We start from the raw sequence: 24760 nt of genomic DNA, 5'->3' as shown, positions 1-24760 counted from the left end.
AAAAACTAGCTGACAGTTAAAAAATATTCATAGGGAAAAGAATTTAACGACAGAATTGTGGAAATGTTATAGGTTAAAAAGCTGGCAGTTATGAGCTTCGTAATTATAAAACTAACAAAGGTAGTTTCCAAGGTAGTTCAGAATATTAGCTTGAAACAATTAACAGGGTGACATTACTGAGATCACAAAGTTAGATATGCACACCATTGGATCCTGGATCAGTGGTCTAGAAGTTACGTGTTCGCAAACGAGATCAAAGGTACTGGGTTCGACTCCCGCCTGCGAAGTCGTGGATGAGAATTGCTGAAGATTTCCATGCTATGGAAAGGCAGCTACCAAGTTCTTCCAGGTTCTCAATGGTCGTCTGAGTCAGGTCGGTTTGTAACATCAATAACACCCAACAATCACCACAATCTTTAATCTGATACCGGGATAATAGTTGAAATTTGTGCTCCGAACTTTTAAGCAGATGAATATGTAGAAAGTTCTACTTTTTACCAACAATTTCTTACTTCAAATAGTTGGGAGATAGTTTGACTTATCTTAATTTTGGATTAACCTGTTACATGGATTATCTCATTCATTCTTTATGACAATCAGTAAAAATATTTTTTATTATTCTGGAATTCGTTACATTAGATAAACACTATCGACCGGTTTTTTTGTCGGTTTTACATAATCGAAAGACTTTTCATGAAAATTGTGCTGAAAAGCTTTGTAATATCACGGCTATAGTAAATTAATTATTAGTATAGATTTAACTGATAGTCACACTTTTCCAACTTAGATATCACTTTTATTCCAAACAAATTGAGTTAGAAGAATTTTACTTATACCACCACAGAATTACTAACCTTTTATTAATTAGGGAAGAAAAGACAGTCGGGATTTTTTTGATTTACTGTTGGTAATTTGTATTTCCGGAAGTAATTTTTTGAAACGGTGAAGCGGATGGGATTATTGACGTAACATTTGATGACACAGGTTGCTGTACTTGAGTAGAGGCTTCATCAACAATATTGGAACAGTCCTGTGTTGCAGTATCATCTCCAGTAGAATTCGGAAGTGAAGAAGATAGATTAGTACACAAGTCATGATACTGAGAGAAGAACTCAAGAGTAGTTTGACTTAACTGAGGTTGATGGTGATGGTGATAATAATTTACAGGAGTAGATGGGTGTTTCGGTGATGTAAATGGAGTCGGAAACTTATGAGTAGTTAAACGAACAAGAAAGGCTTCCAATTGACTTAAAGTTAAAGCGTTATGTAGTGTTTCCAGGGGGTACACTTCTGGGACACATGGCGCACTGGGAACCAAAAATTCTTGAGAGCTTCCAGCTAGAAATCATAAAATTAGTAAATAAATTGAGATATAGTAGCTAAAAGATGTTTGTGTGGAGATTATTAGTAAAACTATTGATAACAATACTCTTTTAGAGTTTAGAAAGAAAATAAACACGTAACTGCAGTTTAGGTCAAAGGTCATTTTAAGCTACTCGTCTATTCAATAAAAGATAAAGCGAGAGGAAAATAAAAAGAATGTTAAAGAAAAAATTCCGCATTAGGTTGTGAGGGATTTATTATTAATATGGAGAAGTGTAGTAGCGAACCAAGAGAGCACTCTGAATTTATGTACTTTAGAGGAGGTAACTAATCCATTTACTTGTTAATCACTTAATGAAAGTTTGTTACATATACTAAAGTAAATTAACTCAACAATAAATCAGACATTTGTGTTTGTGATGAAATGTTATTTTATCCAACAAGGCTGTTTTAAGTGAGCGGGGAGCATAGTTAAGATGTGAGACCAGATAAATGAAAATCAAATGCTTTATCTGTTACTATGTATGATATCCACGTGTATTATTGAATAAATACGGATATGCTAACTAAAAACATTGTTGAATAATGGGTTGAATGGGAACTAGTGAAATCTTAAAATGATTTTTATACGGAAGGGATATTAAATTTTGATTTAAAATCTATTACTCAAACTATTACTATTGATATTTATCCATTTTCAATAGGTCTTGAAATTCAGATAATTCAAACGATATTTAAACATGATATCGTGCTTCAATTTAGCTGGTTTCTAGTAGAAGTATCTATCGAAAGTTAAAATTCAAAAAAAAATATTTACATAAAATAGAAATATAAAAAAGCAACTGAAAGGGAACATACAACTTCTCGTAAGTTACGGCAGATTAAAATGTGATGTGTTATAGTTTGTTTGAAATACACGTTTTATAAATCATACGCACTATTAATAAACCCATGCAAACACAGATATTTAGAAGAAAATCACAGTAGAGTTGTCATTTAATTCATGTGTGAACGCGATTATGCCTAATGTAAATTTAGATGACAAAAACACTCATTGTTCTTATCACTGTATGCACAACACCAATTTCTATCTAATAATTCATGGATGTAACTAGACAAAATGGACTTCGCAGATGACCTGGTCATTCTATCCCATATACACGGAAAAATACAACTCAAGACAACTAGTGTGGCAAAAGCCTCTGCATCAGTAGACCTCAACATACACAAAGGAAAAGCTAGATCCTCAAATACAGCACAGAAAACATCAACCCAATCACACTTGAACGAGAATCTCTGGAAGATGTGGAGACTCTGATGTACCTGAACAGCATCATCGATGAACAAGGAGGATCTGATGCAGACGTAAAGGAGAGGGTCGACAAGCTAGGGCAACATTCCCACAACTGAAAAACATATGGGACTTAAAACAACTGTCAACCAATATCAACGACAGCATCTTCAATGCGAACGTCAGAACAGTTCTACTGTACGGAGCTAAAACTTCGAGAACTACTACAACCATCATCAAAAGTACAGGTATTTATAAACAACTGTCTACGAAAGATACTTAATGTCCGTTGGCCGGATACCGTCAGTAACATTTTACTGTGAGAGAGAACAAACCAGCTCCCTGTTGAAGAGGAAACTGCGAAAACACCCTCGAGGTTGATAGGACATACACTGAGGAAGCCACTAAACTGCGTTACGGAAACAAGCCCTAATATGGAATCTTGAGTGGAAACGGAAAAGAGGAAGATCAAAGAACACACTACGCTGAAAATTTCAAGCAGATATGAAAAGGATTAATAGCAACTGGAAAGGATTGCTCAGAACAGAGTTGTATGGAGAATGCTGGTGGGTGGCCTATGCTCCTTCAAGAGGGGTAACAGGCGTAAGTAATAATCCAGATAAAAGAAATGTGGAAGTCGCGTTTTTCGGTAGAAAAAAACAATAAAAACAAATGGTTAAAGTGAACAAACCACTTACGTGTTAATGTTCGTGGTGCCACGCTTATATCTTCTGTTAATCTCTTAAAATCAGGGACACTACTAGACGCTTGGCTATCATCACGTGAACCACGTATAACCGCTGTACTTATAAGACTTCGACATATTGGCGGTGCAAACGGCGCTCCCGTGGCAACAGCTAAAAAAAGGAACAAATAGTGATGAATAGTTTTCATTTTTCTCGTGTATTTGCTTCATTTTATTAGATGTATCTCTAGTAACCCTTGAATATAACTATCAATTATTTGTTTGGACAATCAATTGCTATAAACAGGAAATGGTGAACTATTACTTTGAAACTTGAGTTTGTCTGAGTTAATTGAAATGTTTCTAGCAAATAGCTTGACAATTTTTATGCTGATAAATTAAAAGAGAATGAAATTGTACAACAACTTGGTGTTTAGTAAGGAAAACGATAAGGCTAACGTGAGGGAGAAGGTGCAGTGGGGCCGTTAAAAAAGGGATATTAAAAGGATAAAAAACTTAACGAACCTATTTAGTAAATTACCAACAGAATGAATGAAATCTACAAGAATACAAACAGATAAAGGTACATGATGAAAATGAGCTAAACGAAATAATCTCAGTAAATGAGTATATGTATATGTATGTAAGAAAACTAATTGCTTCGGTTTGGACGCCGGGGAAGTATCCCGGCCTTCAGACAAATCGAATGACGAAGTGTGGCGCGCATATATTTGTTGCCTCCTTGTACCAATGTTTATATATCTGAATAAATAAATAAATATGTTGATACATAGAACAATTTATCGATCTATCAAACTGGGAAATTTGAAGTCATTAATAGAAAAGGTTAGAGATATCCCTTTGTTGATATTTAGGAATGGATTTTGACCAATCATAGATGGTACATGTGCATCTTGAGCTAACTGGTTCTATAGAACCGGTAATAATGTATATATCATACCCGTTGAACAAGGCAATGACTAGACTAACAAGCTAAGTTTTTGAAGTGTAAAACACTTAATCTATATCTTAGTGTTAACAACACTGGGATTCAATTACATTAAGCTGATGAGTTTTAAATAACGTCCGTCTTGGATAGCACTGATAACCACAAACTTATTTGTTCTAGAGTATCAAAAAATTTAGAACTGAAATCGAACTACAAGTTAGTCGCAATGTTGTAGAGTTGGTAAAACTGGTAGATACATATATTACATACAATTAGTATTAAAGTACTATTTAGATATTCACGTGATAATTTTATTTACAAAAAATGTATGCCATCTATAAGTACATCAAATAAAATATTGATGAATGCATTTAGTATTTTTATAAGTGTAGATGATAAAATAAAAGTTGGAACAACATGCATCCATAAATGACGTGCAACAAACCGACATCAAATGGAATAAAAGCAAAAAACAAACTTGAAACCTATTAATGCCTTATACTATAATAGAATGAAAATCTTTCCAATATCATGCATAGTTATTTCAAAAACATCAAAAACCTATAGAAATATTCAGTCCGAGCTTTCTTTTTCAGTAACTATACTACATTTGAGTATAAGAAAAACTAAGAATTACAAGTGTTTATACTGTTGTTATACACATGATATTTTAATACTATAAACTCATAAAACATGATGAGAATATTTGTTAGGAAAAACAAAAATTATTTAGATATTCACCAAATAAGACTGCTTTGAAAGAATAACATATTGTTTTATATTCGAAGCAGACAAAACTTTACAAAATCAAAAGCGAACATACAAACAGCATTTCACATTAGCGTTATATGAGACTATTATAATTTTCAAAAGGGATTAAATGTTTTACAACGGTTGTAATTATATTTAAGTGATAATCTATAAAGTATCATTTACACGTTTTTATCTAACTGATATTATTTAGCATCACTTTGGTTATTTTTGTAGAGAAAAAAAATGAAGCACAGAGATATGTAATGGTTATATTTCTTGTACTTTTTCCTTACAAAAATAAACATAAGAACTGAGAAACCTAACACAAACTAGAATAAACAAAATGTTGTAAGGCGATAAACAGTTAATATACTGAAACAAAAAGCTTCCAAGCGTAAGTAAGTAATGTATGAAGCCTTAAGAGCATTCACACTAATACGACAGTAACTGACTAAATATACATGAGAAATTATGTTCCGACTAACAAAAATGGTATGACTAATTATAACAGCTGATGATAAGAGAGAAGCAAACAATATATATCATCCTAATAACAATAAGCTAGTTTTAAAAAGCAATTTTGAAGCAAAAACCGACTTTAAGAAAATCACTCACTGCTTACATTGAAAACCAGTAAAGGAAGTTTTCAGTATGGGCTTAAGGAGATTGTTGAATTTCATTGAAATTACAAACCAATCTAAGTTGGACAACCATTGTAAACCTGAAAGTACTAGACGGCCGTTTCGTCCTAGTATGGGAATCCCTAGCAATCTGCACCCATGACCTCGTAGGCAGGAATCTAACTCAGGACCTACATCGTCAAATGAGGACGCCAAACAATTTTCGCAAAACTATGCTGAAAATTATCATGAGCTTACCAGTGATTAGCTTCGAGAGGGAACTTCCAGAATACTTGTAAGCAGCCGTGATCAATGGAGAAAATTCTGTTGGGTGTGGGGAAAGGTATTCACTTAAGTCAATGGAAGATGGTCACGCGAAGCCGTGAATTGATTGAAGTTAAACTTGAACACAGTCCACTGATCTACCGGTCCTGAGTTCCATCCCCCGTTGCAAGGTCGTGGATGCATACGGCCGAGGAGTCACAATACTGGGACGAAATGGTTGTCCAGTACTTCGAGGCTTCTAGTTTTTACCTAACTTATATCAGTTCATGATTTCAATGCCATACTAGGAGCATGGTGAAAAATATGGTGACAGTCGAGAGTAAGTAAGATTTAAAACCACTAGCAAATATGAAAAGTGTAGTGTTTCTTAATCTCTCAGTCAGTCAGCTACAACGTAGGACCAGGCACATGTATGCATCGGCCCAGGTTGCCATACCTCATTAGCACAGCAAGATGAACACCGGATTCATAGGAGTGGTTAGGTCAAAGGTGGTAATATATAGGAGAAAGATTGCAATAAGGATATAGTATAGGAAGAAAGAATTAGTTCGTAGAAAGAAAGATGTGAAGTGATCTTAATCTCTTAGTTTAAGAGAAGACAGAGAGTGTATACACCGACGCCATTGTGATCGATTCTGAGCCATGTCACCAAGGGTCTCCAACCATTGGTTACGAAAGTCACGCGGACCCCAACCAAGTAGTCTGCATCTACCAACATGGCTCAGACTAGAAGTTAGTGACTTCAGGCACTGATGCCACGTTTTGGTTTGGCCGCCCCTAACTTTCTTCCAACCATCCCCTACACCGGTTAGCATTCTTAATCTCTATGATTTATTCATTTCAGATATTATCTATAAGTACTATAGGTCAGATGTTTGAATACAATAGTTTAATTAAACAGAGGCCGTTAGTCCAGGTCAAATGAAATGTACTGTATCAACAAACCATGAACCATCTATTCAAACTAGAAACAGGCAATAATACAAAAATGATGCCAAATGATGTTACGCGAAAACAACGAACACTGTATAAATGAAAAGTGATGTATAGAACATATAATTTACGGGCTGCAGAACTGAAACGTCTGTAGATCTGTTCAGTTTCTAAAATACAGATGAAAAAGATTCCAAATTGTGCAAGTATACACACAATTCATCTAAATAAGATGACAGTATACTGTATATGATCTGGTCGGAATATAAAGTTAATGGTATTTTTAACTAATAGAACTGATTATTCTTTATCATAGTATGTACTGGGAGGTGACTCTATTGTGACCAAAAAACAAGATATTTGCTTAAGAAATAATAACTTGTAATTACATTAGTCACAGTTAAAGAAAAAGGTATGTAAGTAGAATATTGATTAAGCTGAAGTATGTCGATAACGCTGAATATTATATATATATATATATGAACATTAATGAATATCTCTAAATAAATAATCAGTTGAACCCATACATTATAAAATTATTAAAAAAAGAAAATATCGCTCAACAGAAAACAACAATATAGTTGTCAGATTTTTTTCGAAATATGTTTTCAAGTACCCTTTCATGAAAAGAATAACTGGAAATTTTTAAACCAAACAAAATGTTTACTGCAGCGAAATTCTGTAACGAAGATAAACCAAGTTATACATTCAGTGTAGTTTGAAAAGTAATAAGCAAAAATTTTTTATTTATTTGAACACAAACATTGGTACAAGGGGGCACCGAATAAATATGCGCCACACAATAATAATGAATCCAGTAGTGATTATAATTGACTTGTGTGAGGGCTGGAATATTAGCCGGGTGCCCAACCAAAGCTGATGGTTTTCTTAGAAGGCCACAACTGGAGCCTCTGACCTAAAGGTCTAATCCACAAGGGGGTGGAGCAATGTAAGGAGTTGCACTTCCATGGTAGCCGGTGGTTCATACGCCATTTGTTCCTTCAGGATACTGGAGCCCATGTGCACTATTGGTTTAGAATCAGGGTTTTCCAACTCTCCTAGGTGGACCTTCTGTTTCCACCAAACCGGTTAGAGCGCCAAACATTCGCTCTTCATCCTCTCAATTTGGTAAAAAACACCTTACCGCAAGTAGGCAGTGAGTAGGACTTTCTTGGTAGTGGCTGTACAGGAGTGGTCATGTGAGAACATTTCGAGAGAGAGCAGACTCTCTCCACCCTTGGTTGTACAAGGGCATTTGAAGGCAACGTGGTATGGTATGTGATGTATATTTATAGGTACTGCTAGCCAGAGCATTTTGAAGAAACATTTCATAGCAATTAGCTGACTGACAGAGATATAACTAGTCTATGGATTTATGTAAAGAATATAAATTTTCTTAGTAAATTAATGAAATTTTAAACTTTTTAACACTAATTAAATTGAATGATAGAGATAGGTTATATTCCTTTTTTTGTTATAAAACATACCTCTTATAAGACGTCCAATATCTAAATGATATGGACTCTGACGACTAGGGTAAGTGATAGCATTCAAAGTTTGGTTGATAACAGGATCATCATCTACACCACTGTCAGCCCCAGATGATGACAAAAAATTGTTGACTGGTTGAGAATTAATTTGACTAAATGGTAAATCCATTGCAAATTGAGTCGATTCGTTGGGACACACCGGTTCATCAGAAGGAAGTGGAGTTAAACGAGCTCGAGTAGATGTGGAAGTTAAATCTTGATTTTTTGATGAATGAACAGAGCCTGTGCTATTATGCTGATTTATTCTAGTAGAATTATTTGAACCAGCCGAATCGTATACTAATAACGAAAACAAATTGATTACAAACTATTTAAACAGAGGTGGAATGAAATGTCAGAATAGAAAAAAAGCGGTAAACAATAAAATTACACGCTACCATACTTATTTTTTAGTGCACATTGTTCCGCTAAAAAAAATATTTTCATAAATAAAGAATAAAGGTCAACGCCTAGATGTTGTTTTTGTTGTTGTGGGTCAATCTATGATTGACGACGTTTAACTTTGTGATACTCATAAAACATCAAGATTTAGGACTAATGTTTATCATTCCTTTTGAAAAAAAAGTTAATCAGTCATACGTAATGCAAAATTTGGCACATATAAGTATCGATCCAATTTGTCATACTACATTAGCACAGTGAAACGAAATTATCAAAAACTACATCCTAGGTTAGAAGAAGAAGGATTAATAGTAGAAGAGACTAGGGAAAAAAGAAAAATATATTAGATTTCGGAATCAGGATTTGAGGAAAGAGAGTGAATGTACCTGAATCATTAAGATTAATTTTGAGCCGTATGTATGACGAGAATCAAGTCAAAATTCAATTGATTTACTAATTATGAGTTTTGTTCAACATTACTACCGTTATGATTCAATGTAATGATCATTCAGTGTATTATTTGATTGTTTTCCCAGTATAATATTTTCTTCTGTATAATAAACGATATTCTTGTATCCACTTGACATGAACTATGCTCAGTAAGTGATTTGTTATAACTGAGTATGTGATTTAATCCTAATTATTAATCAAAATGGGTGTACAATCAATATATAAATGAGTTTATTTTCGACTAGGGTCGTCGTCGTGTTTTGGAATTAATAAATCTCCACTTACACCAGTCTTTGTGTTCTTACTTTCGCGTCGTGGGAATTGCAGAGGTCCTTCGTTCTGAGTACAAGTGATAAGCGTTTCCAACATAACAATCAGAGACGACCGGATATAACAAGTAAGCATTCAAACGACAAGACACATCACCATATTATCCAATGTCTCCATCCACTAATTACGATATTCATATGAACCCAAACTAGGTAGCTTGTACTTACCCACATGGTTTAACCCATCTGTCAATGACTTCATGGACTGGTGCCACGGTTTGGTATGGCCACACTTAGCTTTCTTCCTGACTATTCCTGTACTATATAACAAATATCAGGGTAGACGGTGGTTGGGCACAGCTAATACATGTACAAACTATTGTAGTAAGTGAAAATACAATGCCTCAGTTAATAAAACTGAATAGATACGAAGCAAGATTTTTCATGAAGAGGGAGAAAATCGCATCTGAAATATTCTTGATCGTCTATTAAGTCGATCAGAAGAGTCTGTATATTGCTAGCGTCATTAACTAAGTCAGCAAGTGAATATCTTGGTGGGAGATCAATTCCTGAGAAGGTAAACGGAGAGAAAGTTATCTCTAAAAGAATGTCTACGACAGAAATAAGATAAATGGACAGCTCTGACGAACACCAATTGAGGTTGACACGTCTGACTTCAGATGGTCATAAGCTCTAACTCGACCCATTGGTGCTCGAATAGAACCCGTAATAAGTTGATTTATTTCTTTTTTACGCTTTTCAGTGACAGATAACGTTTTTACTACCTTGACGTGATGGTCAGGCTTGCCTATCGTGATGAACCAATCGGGCTATACAGGCTGGGACAATTGTTCCGCAGCGTCGGTAAGGTCCCAACAAGTACGAACCTAACACGAAAATTACTCAAAAAAGGTTGTAAGTGACCGACCTCAAGCATACAGGATCCTAATGTGGTCATTCACTTAACCTCACCTCGCCAAAATGGAGAGTTGACGATACATCCTACGTGTATTTGACGACCCGATGGCTAGTTCTCGTGGACTGACAGGTTTAGGCATAGCACTAAGTACGAGCTCAGAACAAGCACCATTAGAATGGATCTCCGTTAACAGTCGTTTATATGCTGTTCGGCTAAACGGCTCCATACGAACTCAAAAAGATGAGGAAACACGTCGTTGCCTTTTCGTCATTTCTGCCTGCATTCCCACTGACTGCAGCCCGTATCAAGTGAAAGATGACTTTTACAGAAAACTTTCTAAACTTATTCAAAAAGCTAAACACTCAGACAGTAGATAATGGTGATCGTCTGCTGCAACTGTTCTCAGACAATCGTTTGTTTTTAGCAAACTAATTTTAAACTTAAGGGAAGACATCGTCTAACATGGCGATCCCCTGCACCAAACCGACGATGAACTCAAATAGACCATATTGCCATCACTCATCCTTGGAGAGGCTCGACAGAAGATTGTCGCTCGTTCTGGAATACCTGCTTGGACTCCGACCATGCTCTAATACGGCTACGTATCTGCTTGCACCTCATTGGATGCAGAAAAGTCACACTAAAAAGAGCCATTAGCATTGAATTGAGTAATGAGAAAACCAAAAGTCTATTCCAGCAACAACTGAGCAGTTCTGAAAACGAGGTTGACCCAGATGTATCTTGGAAAGATACGAACAGCTGTGGAAACAGCAGTGACATTTATTAGTGATTTAAACCAAAGTGTTACAAAAAACCAATGGATTTCTTCTAAGTCTATTGCACTGATGGGTTATTGTAAACTCATCCCATCAAGTTCTGAATACGATGGTGAACGAAAGCAAATCAGATCTAGGTTGAGTAAAAGTCTAAGGAACGACCGTGAGCAGTGGTGGGCAACGAAAGCAAAAGAGATGGAAAAGGAGGGGGCTGTAGGTAACACCAGACTAATAAAAAAACTGGAATTAAGAAGACAAATGTAAGTGAGACAATCTCAGAAAATGGCGACACCCTTATCTGCTCTCAGTCCAGATATTTAGAACGATGGGTGGAACACTTTAAGGGGCAGTTCAGCTGGCCTTCAGCTACCTTACACAGCCACTCACCATTCCCAAACAGTCTGAATGGAACATTGAAGTAGATCCCCTACTCCAAATAAAGTTCAGAAAGCTATAGCTAATCTGAAAAGAAGAAGAGCAGCTGGTCCAGATGAACTAACTCCAGATGTCTTTAAGTATGATGCTCCAGTTTTAGCGATTAGGTTAACTAGTGTTTTATACAAAATCTAGGAATTCGTCGTAATCCCATCTGACTGGTCGCAATTACTGATCTTCCCAATATATAAGGAGGGGTTAAAATCATCCTGTTATAACCATAAAGGGATTAGTTTGACAAATATAGCATTTAAACACTAGCCACAATAATTATCGAACACCTAACAAAGACTCGTGAACTGCAAAACTCCGAGGAATTAAAAGTAAAACATTGGTTTGCATTTTTAGATCTTGAGAAAATGTTTGTAACAGTTTGTTATTTAAACGAATTTAATAATAATTAGTATTCCATCAATACGGTTAAAATGGTAATTAGTAGATACTAAAATTCCTTCATCAAAGGAACAATGAAACCATTTCCAATAGCTAAATGCCGACGATTCCACTCATTATAAAAAAGGTGATTTAAGAAATAGTTTATTGAATGAGCGAATTAATACTTATTCATAACTATATATATAACAGTGTTAATGTATCCGAGAAGCACATAGGTATTAACTACACTGAAGAAAGGCTACGGAAACTGATTATTAAGAGAAGAAGAACAGAATTTCATCACTGATGGGCATTATAAATGTTTACTGATGAAAGGTATTTTAATAATGGTGAAAATAAAATTAAACGTTTTCCAGTCAATTAAAGAACGTATTGTCTTGATTTTATTTTCGCATATAAATTTGGCATAATGCACACAGAGAATTTCTTACAGAGCTAAAAATCTTTCTTAACAAGAAGTGGCAGATGCAAGAAGAAAAAGCAAGTTAAATGAATAAGAGAAAAAAAAGCTCTCATGCAAGAAATTACTATGATGCTGAAATTGTCAAGAACAATCTCATGATGATACTTAAAAGAACGTATACTCACATTTACGAGCCCCCAAAGTTAGCCATTTCGGTGTTTCTCGAACTCTCTACAACCAGAAGACACGTGGGCAACAATAATGATAATAATAATCAAACTACAATTACATAATAAAAACATCATACAAAATGGATTAATAGTTGAAAAATAAACTTTTGATAATTGTCAAAAAATTATGTTGACAATAAAATAATAGTCATTATTGTAAAATTATATGCCACCCTAGTCATGAAACATAACTAAACAATTTATTGAATGGATGTATGAAATTTTGCCACCAAGCATAAATAGATACTTTGATTACGACGGGCGAGGAGACAAAAGTATAAAATAATCCGATATATAAATTCAAGGTTTCAATATAAAAATATAAGTAGATATAAACTGAAAGTGAGAGAATGAAAAGTAGAATCATTAGTGGAATTTTAATAAGACAAGTATATTATAATGTATGAATCACATATCAAACGAATATTGATATAAATTTTATTAATATCAGATGGGTTTTGCGGAGATTGTAGTAATTTCAATGGTTAAGATCATGAGTCAGTTGAAGCTAGACCACCGTGGAAAACCTGGAAGCACTGGACGGCCGTTTCGTCCTATTGTGGGACTCCTCAGCAGTGCGCATTCACGACTGCTGAGGAGTCCCACAATAAGACGATAAATTTTATTCTCAGAAAAAATCTTTATCATTATATCAGAAAATTTACAATTAAGTGAAATATCTGTTTATAAAATATTTGCATCAAAAAGTTAGTCGTCATAAATTATTCATGACACTTTTGTTGACGCGACAATATTTCTAATCCTTTGACATTTAAGTTTATTAGGATAAAACTTTTTCACTGATAATAATAATCATGTTTTAAAATAAGTAGTTCACTATGACACTGAGAATTAACTTTTACAAATAATTTCAATCATACTATATCCAGCTTTGAATAGTATGATTTAAACTACGTATGTAAGTCAAGATTTTCAGGATGTTCAAACTGTTTAACAAATATATATATTAAAATATTTCCATATAAAACGAACTAATAACTCATCTCTCGATATAAACCAGTAAATATAATTTATTTCTTACCTTGTCTTCTATGTTGATTGGATTTGATTTGTGATCCCCATTGTCACATTTTTCATCTGATTTCACTAAGTGTTCTGACTGCTTTGAAAGCCATTGAATTACAGGAGCGAAACGTGACGAATTAGTATTTGAACAGGAACATTCAAAAGACAGTTTTTCATTATAATCATATTTCTTAAAGTCGCCAAAATCAGTAAGCTTACCTGTCGTTTGAAGTAATTTTGAAATACATGAATATCTAGGTTTTGATGATAGGGTTGTAGCTAAATTTGTCCTTCTGTAAACATCAGGATGACATGAACTAGACCTATTACGGGCAGAATTTTGGCAGAAATTCGAACGTGAAAAATGTTTGAGGTGATATGTTTTTAGTTTATTTGTATACGGTAATGTCGACAATAATTTATCAGTTTTCGATTCATTTGGAAAAGTTGAACCCAAACTACTTTTATTATCAGTGAACCGCGTGACAGTAAATCGTCCAATACCAACTTCTGTATTTGACGCTGTAGGAGTCCCAATTAATTCTAGCGTAGAGGTTGATGGTACAGGTGATAATGGCAAAACAGAAGGACGACCTTGAGATTGCGATCTGTGGTTGAAAATCAAAGTTTCTTCGTGATTAACAGTGTTTTCTCGAGAAACATTTGAAGCGAGGTTACAACGAACACTATGTGACCTGCGAACCGGACATTGCTCGATAAGAGATGAATCATTAAAAGTCTCTGTTTGATTCTTACATAATTCATACGTATTCCTATCACTATCAAAACTCCAACGGAACAAATCTAAAGAATCAAGTTTTTTTGATACCATTGTTGAAGATTTACCTGAAGCTTTGTCGTTAGCGGAAGATCCCGAGAATGAACATTCACTCGAGTCAAATGACCCAAGATTCTGGTGATATTCACTACTTCGATCTGTTTGTCTACCACTATATTTATCAAACAGATCTTTCCTGTCTTGTTCACTAGCAGGAACAATAGGTGTAACAGAAGGGACTACTGATTGCGGCATTGAGTCGGAACTTCCTTTATCCACAGATGTACCGCTACTCATTACACTCATTTGAGAATTCAGACGCTATTTATTTATTAGTATGTAGTATATGAAAGATGTTCATCATCCGAAATACATACATACAAAGATGCAAGAATGAAACATAGCAAGCAATAAAGCGAAATAATAAAACAGTGATATACAAAGTAAGCGTGAAGAGCAACACAGATGAGTACACATGCATAAACCCGTGCACACAAACAAAAGTAAAAAATTAAACAATTATACATAATGTTTACGCAGACATATATATGATATGAATCAGAGAAATAAAGGAAGCAAAACACAATGCCGAATTTCATATTAAAACATTTTTGAGCAAAAATTACCCATTTTTAGGTTGTAAATTTATGAACGTACGTAAAACCCGTCAGTGTCCATATGATAGTGATGAGGAAGGAAATAAAATCAGGATGAGATGAAAAAATGGGGATAGTTTTATGAGACAATAAAAACTGACTGTGATATACAATATTTATTTGTTTAATATGGTAAGCAATAACAAATGCATAACCTCTAAAACAAAGTGAAACTATACAAGAAACAAACTTCATTTTTTACAAACTAGGGTATACACAGTCCAGCATATAGTTGAAGTTATAATGAGAATTAGACTACTTAATAAATGCATGAAAAAACAACGGCCTCAGCAAACAAAATATGATGATAACGTTTTGTTATGCAGAATAGGTGAGAAAGCTAGGAAATACCACTTATCAAGATACGGATGATGAAACATTAATATAACAAGAGTTTAATATATAACAATTACCTTTTCCTAAGAAATATATTATGGTGATTAGTGTTTTCACTTTGAAATTTCCTATTCACTAAATCCTAATCATCACCGATTATAGATAAATAATCTAACAATAAGTCGAGGATATTTCGATATCAAGAATTGGTTGATAAAATCATTTCGTCGGAGCAGGTTAGTGTCATAATGAGACAAAAACGTTTTCTCTCACAGGGAATGTGTTAGTTGTTATTCTCAAACCCTGAACTTATCATCTTCAACAAAAAATTATGCATAATGCTCATCAAACAAAAAATGATCGACAACTTACTATTGTAATGAATAAATTCATACTGAATGTATTGAAAGGTGTTGAATTTTATTTATGATGAAGAACAATGGACTAATATAATGGAGCATACTAAAGATGCATCAATCATAGAACATAACTTTTGTTGAAAGATATTCAGATACTGGGATATCATATAGGTTATCCCAAACTGAATTATTTGTTACATATTATTATTTGAACACATAAATATTGCTAAAAAGGTGCACCGAATACATATGCGCCACACAAGTCACTTGATTTGTGTGTGGGCTGTGATAATGCCCGGGTACTCAGACCGAAGCAGGATCCTAAACTGAAATCCCTCAACTGCTTAGTATAAAATAATAGGCAACTACAAACAGCTAACAGTTTTCAAGAGGTGACTTTATCGAAATTAGATACATGACCTCAAATCTACACATTATTTTATATCAGTCACTCATTTGAAAACAAGAAACAGATATCTAAACTAAAAAGCCTCAGTATCACCAAAATGTCTTCACATAGTAATCTTAAACTGAGAATATTTTCAGCATTAACTTATGCCAGACTTGATTCTTTATAAGGTTTTCATAAGACGCACACTCTGTGCACAGGTAGCTAGCAATATTTTTTTCGCATTATTTAAGAAAATCTGTTATAAAATGCAAAGAAAAACGTTTTTCCTTTCAAAAGGTCTAGCGATAAATCATATGTGAGGTAAATACTGAAAACCTACCACCAATTTTCCCGATCGAAAACCACTCCCTTCAGGGAGATCATGACATAATGCAAAAGCACCAGGACTAAAGTGTAATTCAACATGGAATCGTTTTTCAGTTTTCGGTTCCTACGGTTTGAAATAATTTATAAAAAAAAGTGTTCATTGTTAATGCAAATGTCCGAAAACACAGAAGATTGATGAAAAAACTGCCACCAGTTTGACTGGTTTAGATGTGTTTTTTTAAAGAAAAACAAATGAAACATGGACGAAGCATTTACGACTGTTCAAGTGGTATCATTAAATATCGGAATGAAGATAAACCCTTTACCACTTGCAATTTAAGTGATAAAGTTTTTCCATAGTATACGAAGACTCCAAATGATACAGCTTAACGTCGTACTGAGGGATATAACATGCGAGTTATTCTTGCTAACCAACATATCGATGAAACAAAATGGCACGAATATTACGTCAAGTATAATTCTCATTGGTCTATAGTTCATCATTCATGGAAAAGTTTCACAGTTATGAATTTAAACATTGACATTTGACGAAAATTACCATAATAATTGTCAATCATGTTTAGATCATAACTCCACCTGTAGCTCTCCTACAGATACTGCCGGTCCCAAGCCCGGGTAAACGAGGAGGGTTGGATATGGGTCGGCAAATCCACCATGTAGAAAAAAAATCCTGCTAAAAATAGGCTAACCAGACTAAACAAAATAAACCATTTAAACTCTACCCTGGGGACTGAAGGAGGAAATATGACGCCCCAGGAAGAAAGCCAAGATTCTTCGGAAGTCATGAGGCCGATGACTCTTCAAAAAACCAGAGCAATAATTTTCACAGGTGCATTGAACTTTCGGGCAATGTGGGAGACCAGGAAAATCAGCCAAATAGCAACGAAAATGAGGGGATACAACTTGGCAGTACTGGGAATCAGCAAAACTCATTGGATCCAAGCTGGATAACAAAGGCTAGAAACTTGAGATATGCTGCTGTACTGTGGTCACGAAAAGGAAAATGCTCCACACACTCACGGGCTTGATTTGTTGTTGTTTAAACAAGCATGCAATGCACTTATTGGGCGGGAATCTTATGGGCTCACGAGCTTCTTCAAAAACGAAGAAGGGAATTACAATGAATGTTATCCAGTGTTATGTACCCACAAATGATAGCAAAGAAGACAACAAGAATAAGTTCCATGAGAGGATGCAATGAATCATAGCGAAGTGCCCAAAAAAGGATCTCACCATTCTGATAGGAGACCTATACGCCGAAGTCGGAATGGACAACACCGGATATGAAGATATCATGAGACGACATGGACTAGGAGAAACGAAAATGGGGGAAGATTTGCAACTCCGAGTGCATTCAACAAATTGGTCATAGGTGGCACAATATTTCCACACAAACGTATACATAAAGCTACATGGATCCCACCGGACCACACCACAGAGAACCAGAAAGATCATATTTGTAACCATAAATAATTCCTAAGGACAATGGAAGATGTGAGAACCAGGAGAGGAGCTGATATAGCTTCACCTTGCTGGTCACCTAGTTGTGGCCAATTTAAAACTGCAACTAAAGAAGAACTGGACAACTGGACAAACAGCAATACAAAGCTGCAATACAGCCTTCCTTCGAGATACTGACAGACTCAATGAATTCAAGATAGCTCTCAACAACAGGTCCCAAGCCTTACAGGATCTACTGAAGGAAGAAGAAACGACTATGGAGGACAACTGGAAAGGTATCAAGGAAGCATTAACTTCAATGTGTCAAGAGGTTCTGGGCCTCAACAAGCATCATCATAAGGAATGGATCTCTATAGAAATATTGGACAAGATCAAAGAAAGGAAGAACAAGAAGACAGCAATTAACAACAGCCGAACACGAGCAGAGAAAGTCGAGGCACAAACTGAGTACATAGAAGCAGACAAGAAAGTGAAGAAGAGTATTAGAGCCGACAAGAAGAAATACGTGGAAGAACTAGCAATGACGGCGGAAAAAGCTGCAAGAGAAGGAAATATGAAACAGCTGTATGATACAACGAAGAAACTAGCAGGGAGATATAGTGAACCAGAGAGACCGGTCAAAGACAAAGAAGGCAGGCCAATCACTGAAATTCAACAACAGAGGAACAGATGGGTAGAATACTTCGAGGAACTCCTGAATAGACCGGCTCCAATGAATCCACCAGACAACGAAGCAGTACACACAGATCATCCTATAGATGTCACTCCACCAACGACCAAAGAAATCAGGATGGTCATCAGACAAATCAAGAGCGGGAAAGCAGCAGGACCTGATAATATACTAGCTGAAGCACTGAAGTCAGACACCGAAGTAACTACAAACATGCTTCATACTCTATTCAAGAAGATTTGGGAGGAGGAACAGGTGCTGACGGACTGGAAAGAAGGACACTTCATCAAGATTCCAAAGAAAGGAGATCTGAGCAAATATGAAAACTACAGAGGCATCACACTACTGTCAATACTAGGGAAAGTCTTTAACAGAGTGTTGCTGAACCGGATGAAAGACACAGAAGACGCTGAATCTTCAATGCGAACGTCAAAACAGTTCTACTGTACGGAGCTAAAACTTCGAGAACTACTACAACCATTATCAAAAAGTACAGGTATTTATAAACAACTGTCTACGAAAGATACTCAATGTCCGTTGGTCGGATACTATCAGCAACAGGCTGTGGGAGAGGAGAAATCAACTTCCAGTTGGAGAGGAAATTAGGAAAACATTTCGCGTTTTCAATGAACAAAATGTTTGTTTTAACGGATTTCTTAATATTTACTATTGATAAATTTTCTGCATGATGTCCAGACCCAATTAATGATTAATGTAAAAATAAAATTTTATGTATAGTTTAATATTAAACTGTTTATTTGATTAGAAATAAATGCTTGGCATAGACAAGATTCGAAGAAGTGTTATTTAACAAGGAAGTACACAGTATTCACTTCACTTAATCTAAATAATCATAGTGTTTAAATGAGGGATGATGCTTATTAAAATATATCTGAAAAACATGTGACAAAATTTTATAAAAACTAGTTACATTTTTAAAAGGTTGAATTAGACAAACAAATGGTGATAATTTAGAATTATTAAGCGAAATTGAGACGATAGATAATGATTATTATATGTAAATAAGCTTTTGTGTAAGATAATTCATAAAAAACATCTTATATTCACTCTAATCCTAAACTCATACTTGAGAATTCCCAGTTGTTTTTCAGGCCCTCATGAAGAAACATTTGTTTACAATGTGGGTAACTGGAAAGTGGTAACCACTTTCCGTTATATACACATCAACTACAGCACTCAATATAGTTACGCTTATTATTTGATTTAGGATTGGTTAGTGTATTGTTAGTACAAATGAAATCTTGAGATAGTAATCAAGCAAAAGGTAAACAATATCTCATAAATATAATAGCATAAGAACCATGACCTTTGACATATTTTGAAGTTAGTTAGTTGGACGTAATCGGCACGTAATAAGCAGATTTTAAGGGAATATTGCTCCTGCATTATGAAGCCTGATAGTTGTTTCATATTTTAATAAAGGTAATGTAATGTACAACTTACGTAAGGCCGAAATCGGTTAAGCTAAGCACATCCCATACTATATACTTCATATAATAAATAAAGTGTTAAAAAATGCATAGTACTGATTTAGAAAAGTACCCATCACTATTCCATAATCGATGAACACTTCCAAAAAAACTGTTGAATACGTCAAGGTTTAATAACACTAACAAAACGACAAAATACAATATTAGAAAAGTAATGCAATATATACCGCGGAAACTAACCACAGTAGGATCTTCATAAATCATAATCACAATTTGAGCAAGATAATTAATTTCAGAAATAGACGACACATACTCCATAGCACGTCTCCATTGTTCATCTGTTACAATGTCTGCTAATTCACCATATCTTAGACAAGTAAGTAGTGAATGAATATGACTTTCACTAGTGAAATACAAGCGACTACGAACAAATCGTTCAGGTGAAGCAACTCCTTTTGAATAACTGGAAAAAAGTATTGTACAACACATAACACAAAAAAGTGAATTAGACGGCAGCATAAAACAGTCTTTTTATTTTACAAAGAAATAGTTACAACAAATGAATGTTCTTTTTGGGAAAAAATGTTTGATATTGTTAGAAAACAATTGAGAAAAAAAAACTTGACAACCATGTGTAAACTCATGTTCTAGTCTCTTTTTTAGTTTACTCAATAAGAACAGCTTGTATCAATTAGTTCGTAGAATGATTTAAAATATAAAAAGAGCTTAAACTTGCTACTGAATAGTTTGAAATCTAGTGTTTTATATCTGCTAAATCAAACCGTTAATTCATACAACAGATTTTGGCTTACATAGCCTATGTCTAAATATATATAATACATCTAGTAATATTTTTATAATTAGTCCCAGTAATCTATAAGAATTGTAAAAAAATTACACAGAAATGACAAAAATATAACTATTGAGTAAATTATTAACCCAAGAATCTAAGATATTTGTAATGATATAAAACAGTTAGAAGATTACAGTGTACAATCTCACGCATACTGAATAAGAATTCATTGTTTTTCTTTAACTTATACCTAAATAACAAGATATAAACCATTCCATTGCATTTTATGTAAGTGAATAATTATGAATGAAACATCAAAAATAGACTATGGGCAAAATTAGAGAAATTATTAATAGATATAAACAATTTTTTTCAACCGAGTTCAATAATAATACAATATATTCTTGAAAAAAAAAGAAATCGATCAATTATCATTATAAGGAGAAAAAATTAACACATAGAATTCCGTGTTAGTGGCCCTAAATCTGACTCCAGTTTGGTCGTATGAATGATATTGAAATATATATGTCCCCTGTCCTCGTATATAGTTATCGACTTAGGTCGCGTTAGTGAATAACGGAAATAAATAAGTCAAATGCGAGAACGGATTTCCCAATACATATATTTTGTACAATCGTTGGTCGGAACAGATAATCAGAGAGACGTAGAGAAGAAGAGTGAAACGAAATGACGCGAAGTGGAGATGGCTCGTCAGCCAACTCCCTTTAACCAAGCGTTAATTAATATTTACAATCACACAAAATTAAGCTACAGACATGTGATGAATGGAATAGGAAGGGTACACACATGCTCTCAGATAAACAGTCAAGATTGATAAGAGAATAATTAACAAGGTCAAAATGTGACTCCGGTAGAATGAATAGACTGGCCTGTCCGAAAGCTAGAATAAGGTATATGGGCTTAACATAATAACCGATACGACACCGTCAACTCTTGTTTAAATAGATTCGTAAGTACAGGGAGACGTAACTTACTCATATAAATATCAATATAATCTCAGAAATCACTCACGTCCAATTAAGATTAATATTTTATTTTTAGGAGTACATAACATAAATGAATATAAAATGTTTTCGATGATATTAACTTATATAAGTTTTTTTAAAGTAGTTATTAAGTCAACTGAGGTTTGCCTTTAACAAGTCAAAATATGATCGGAGCAACTACGATCATATTCTTAGGAAATACACAGAATTAATCAGCGTGCTGGTGATAAAAAAACCTTCAGAATAAAGAGATAAAATTGATCAGCTGAATGTTAATCTGACAACTACTTAGTCCTACTGAATCCTTTAAAGAGATTGGAGAACAATTATGGTATATCATGAACCGACTAAATTTGTAGTATATCATTCAGTAAATTCACAAACAATAAATAAACAATAATTTTATATTAAGATTTAGACTACTGATGAGTTATGGAATAAAATGAAAAAGCAGTTAAATATACGATTTTTTCAGCAATTTTCCAAACCACACTAACAAATAGCGTAAATTGCACTTACATTGCATTAGATTCGATTTAAACGAATCTTATTTTCATGAATCACATTCACTCACGCAACAAACCAACCAATCAGAATATCGATTTCTATAAATTTGTCCCTGAGCTAACCAATGACACGCTAACTGGCACTAGTAGCCTAGTCACCGTTAAGTCCTTATTGATACTCGATTAGACCGCTTCTATTTCTGCCTGCCCGTTGAGTCCAGAAAATAGTAATCAGCCTACACTATGAGAATGTTATATCTCAAGTATACATAGTTTGTATACAGACACATCTGCCCACATCATAACATAAATTAAAAACGACAATTAAACATGATCAAGCACAAAAAGGGCTATGAGTAGAGGAGGCTGAATAGTAAAATGGCAACAGAATAAGAATAGTAAACCTTACAACAGTAGTTAATAGATTAGTCAAAAGTTCATGATAAAAGGTATATATATTATATACAGCCCATAAATTACTCCACAAAGTTACCATTCCTTTAATCTTCGTCAGTTATAACAATTCTAAATACCGATTTATCCAAAATCATTAAGGGAATCAGTTCTTTATGGTTATCTTGAACACTTTATTACCAACACACAAGTCGATGTTTTTGACCTAAACTTCACTTGTGCAAAATACATTGCAATTACAATAACAATTCGTTCATCTTACATTACTTCATACTTCAAATTAATTAAATAAGTTGAAAATAAAATTCACATTATTAGGATCACTTGAAAATTATTTAACATGATTGACTAAACTAAAAGTAATAGCGACGTAATTTGAATTATTTTCTGTGATATATTTACAGTGCAGTTTTTAAAATAAAGTATTCATGATACAAAGGAGTGAGACTACAGTCTTCTAATTCCAAATGATCGACTGAACGATCAACAAACAATATAACATTAATAATTAATTCAAACAACTACACTATGTTAAAGAAAAGGACAACAAAAAACTTTAAAGAATTATGAATGAACAAGGAAGAAGTTAAATAATAATCATCGAAGCGATCGTTTGTTTTTAAGAGACAAAAATGGAATATACATTTTAATCTATTAGTCAACTGGTTAACTTATATTTAGTATGATATAGATTTCTAAACTATTGACAGTCTAAAGAATTAAGTAGATTAAGACAGCCACTGCAAAACCGATGTTATTTTTATATCTTGACTGTTTATTGATCTCTTTGATATACTATCAGTAAACTGTATGAGATATAAAAGTAGTTGGATATTTGATAAATAGGACATTATTATTTGAATATATTATGGATAGCACTTTTTATATATTTACATTCAACTACATCATGGCAATCAGGTTAGAATATAGAGACAATAAACAGACAACTTCAATCAATGAACTGGAAAGCACAAATTGAACCAAATCTAAACCTATTGATGTATTTATTTAGCAATTTTATTACTAATTAGTTATTAATGTTTATCATACGATAAATAAATTTGAACAGATTGTTTAAGCTAGATGTACTTAAGGAGTCATAACTGCTACCTTATAAAGAATTAAAACTGAAGAAAACTAATTCGTAACCTATAAAAAGTGAATATTATAATTTTTATTCACTATATGATAAAGTTAATAATTTTGCAAACATGGCTTATATGAAATAATTGAAGTACAATCTCGACCAAACATGCAGCTAAAAGTAACACTTATTATGCTTATCAATAAAGCTCATAGTGGAAGTGTCATCGACATAATATCGTGAAGCTTGTTTCAATAAAAAATTGGAACCAAAAACGATGAAACAATTAAGGTTCCCACACATATGCATGCGTATGTATACAACGGATAAGAAACAACAATACATACACATATACCTAAATATGTGTTTGTGCAGTAAATAAATACAAAATATTTCATTTAATTGGTGCACATATAAAAACACAGTTGAATAATTAGGCTAACTCGATTAAGTTAAGTAATGCCTCGATAGGCCATTGTTAATCAAATAAAAAGAAAAGTGGCAAAAACTAAAACATGCTATTATAAACACGACAAGGTCGAAACAAAAATCTTTTAAAAGTTATGAAGAGATTATATAATCAGACCCACCAATCGGGACAAGGTTCACCGTGATTTGGGCGATGGCTAGAAATAGATAGGTGAAGTAAAGCAAAAAAAGGGGTGATATGATGCATGAGAATTTAAAAAAAAGTGGAAGTGAGTGACAAAAGAGATTCGGAACGAAATAGCCAACCATGCATACATTTCGTTATGATAACTGATGTTACGGCAATGAAGTCCTAGCGCTAATCAAAGTCTGTCTGTAAAAAACCTATGACATTGATCAACTA

The 24760-nt window shown here is 34.0% G+C and overlaps 1 protein-coding gene across 2 annotated transcripts in view; it reads right to left on the bottom strand.

Annotated features, from left to right (window-relative positions):
- The window catches only part of PPIP5K1 (Inositol hexakisphosphate and diphosphoinositol-pentakisphosphate kinase 1), a 43082-nt gene that overhangs the window by 2320 nt on the left and 16002 nt on the right, over window positions 1-24760 (bottom strand). Inside the window, exons 7-15 of one of the 2 annotated variants that reach the window (XM_051211842.1) lie at window positions 24519-24554; window positions 20365-20587; window positions 16535-16645; window positions 14521-14773; window positions 13691-14478; window positions 12604-12649; window positions 8327-8668; window positions 3313-3471; window positions 855-1338 (exon numbers count right to left, since the gene is read on the bottom strand). In XM_051211842.1, coding sequence (XP_051071950.1) covers window positions 899-1338; window positions 3313-3471; window positions 8327-8668; window positions 12604-12649; window positions 13691-14478; window positions 14521-14773; window positions 16535-16645; window positions 20365-20587; window positions 24519-24554 — 2398 coding nt within the window. In that variant the 3' untranslated portion in view covers window positions 855-898. Of the gene's footprint in view, window positions 1-854; window positions 1339-3312; window positions 8669-12603; window positions 12650-13690; window positions 20588-24518; window positions 24555-24760 lie in introns of both variants that reach the window. The other variant, XM_051211841.1, reaches the window with a different exon arrangement.

This window comes from Schistosoma haematobium, chromosome ZW, assembly GCF_000699445.3.
Source record: "Schistosoma haematobium chromosome ZW, whole genome shotgun sequence".
Taxonomy (NCBI): domain Eukaryota; kingdom Metazoa; phylum Platyhelminthes; class Trematoda; order Strigeidida; family Schistosomatidae; genus Schistosoma; species Schistosoma haematobium.
Note: the sequence above shows the minus strand (reverse complement) of the source record. Positions and strands in the feature narration are given on the sequence as shown.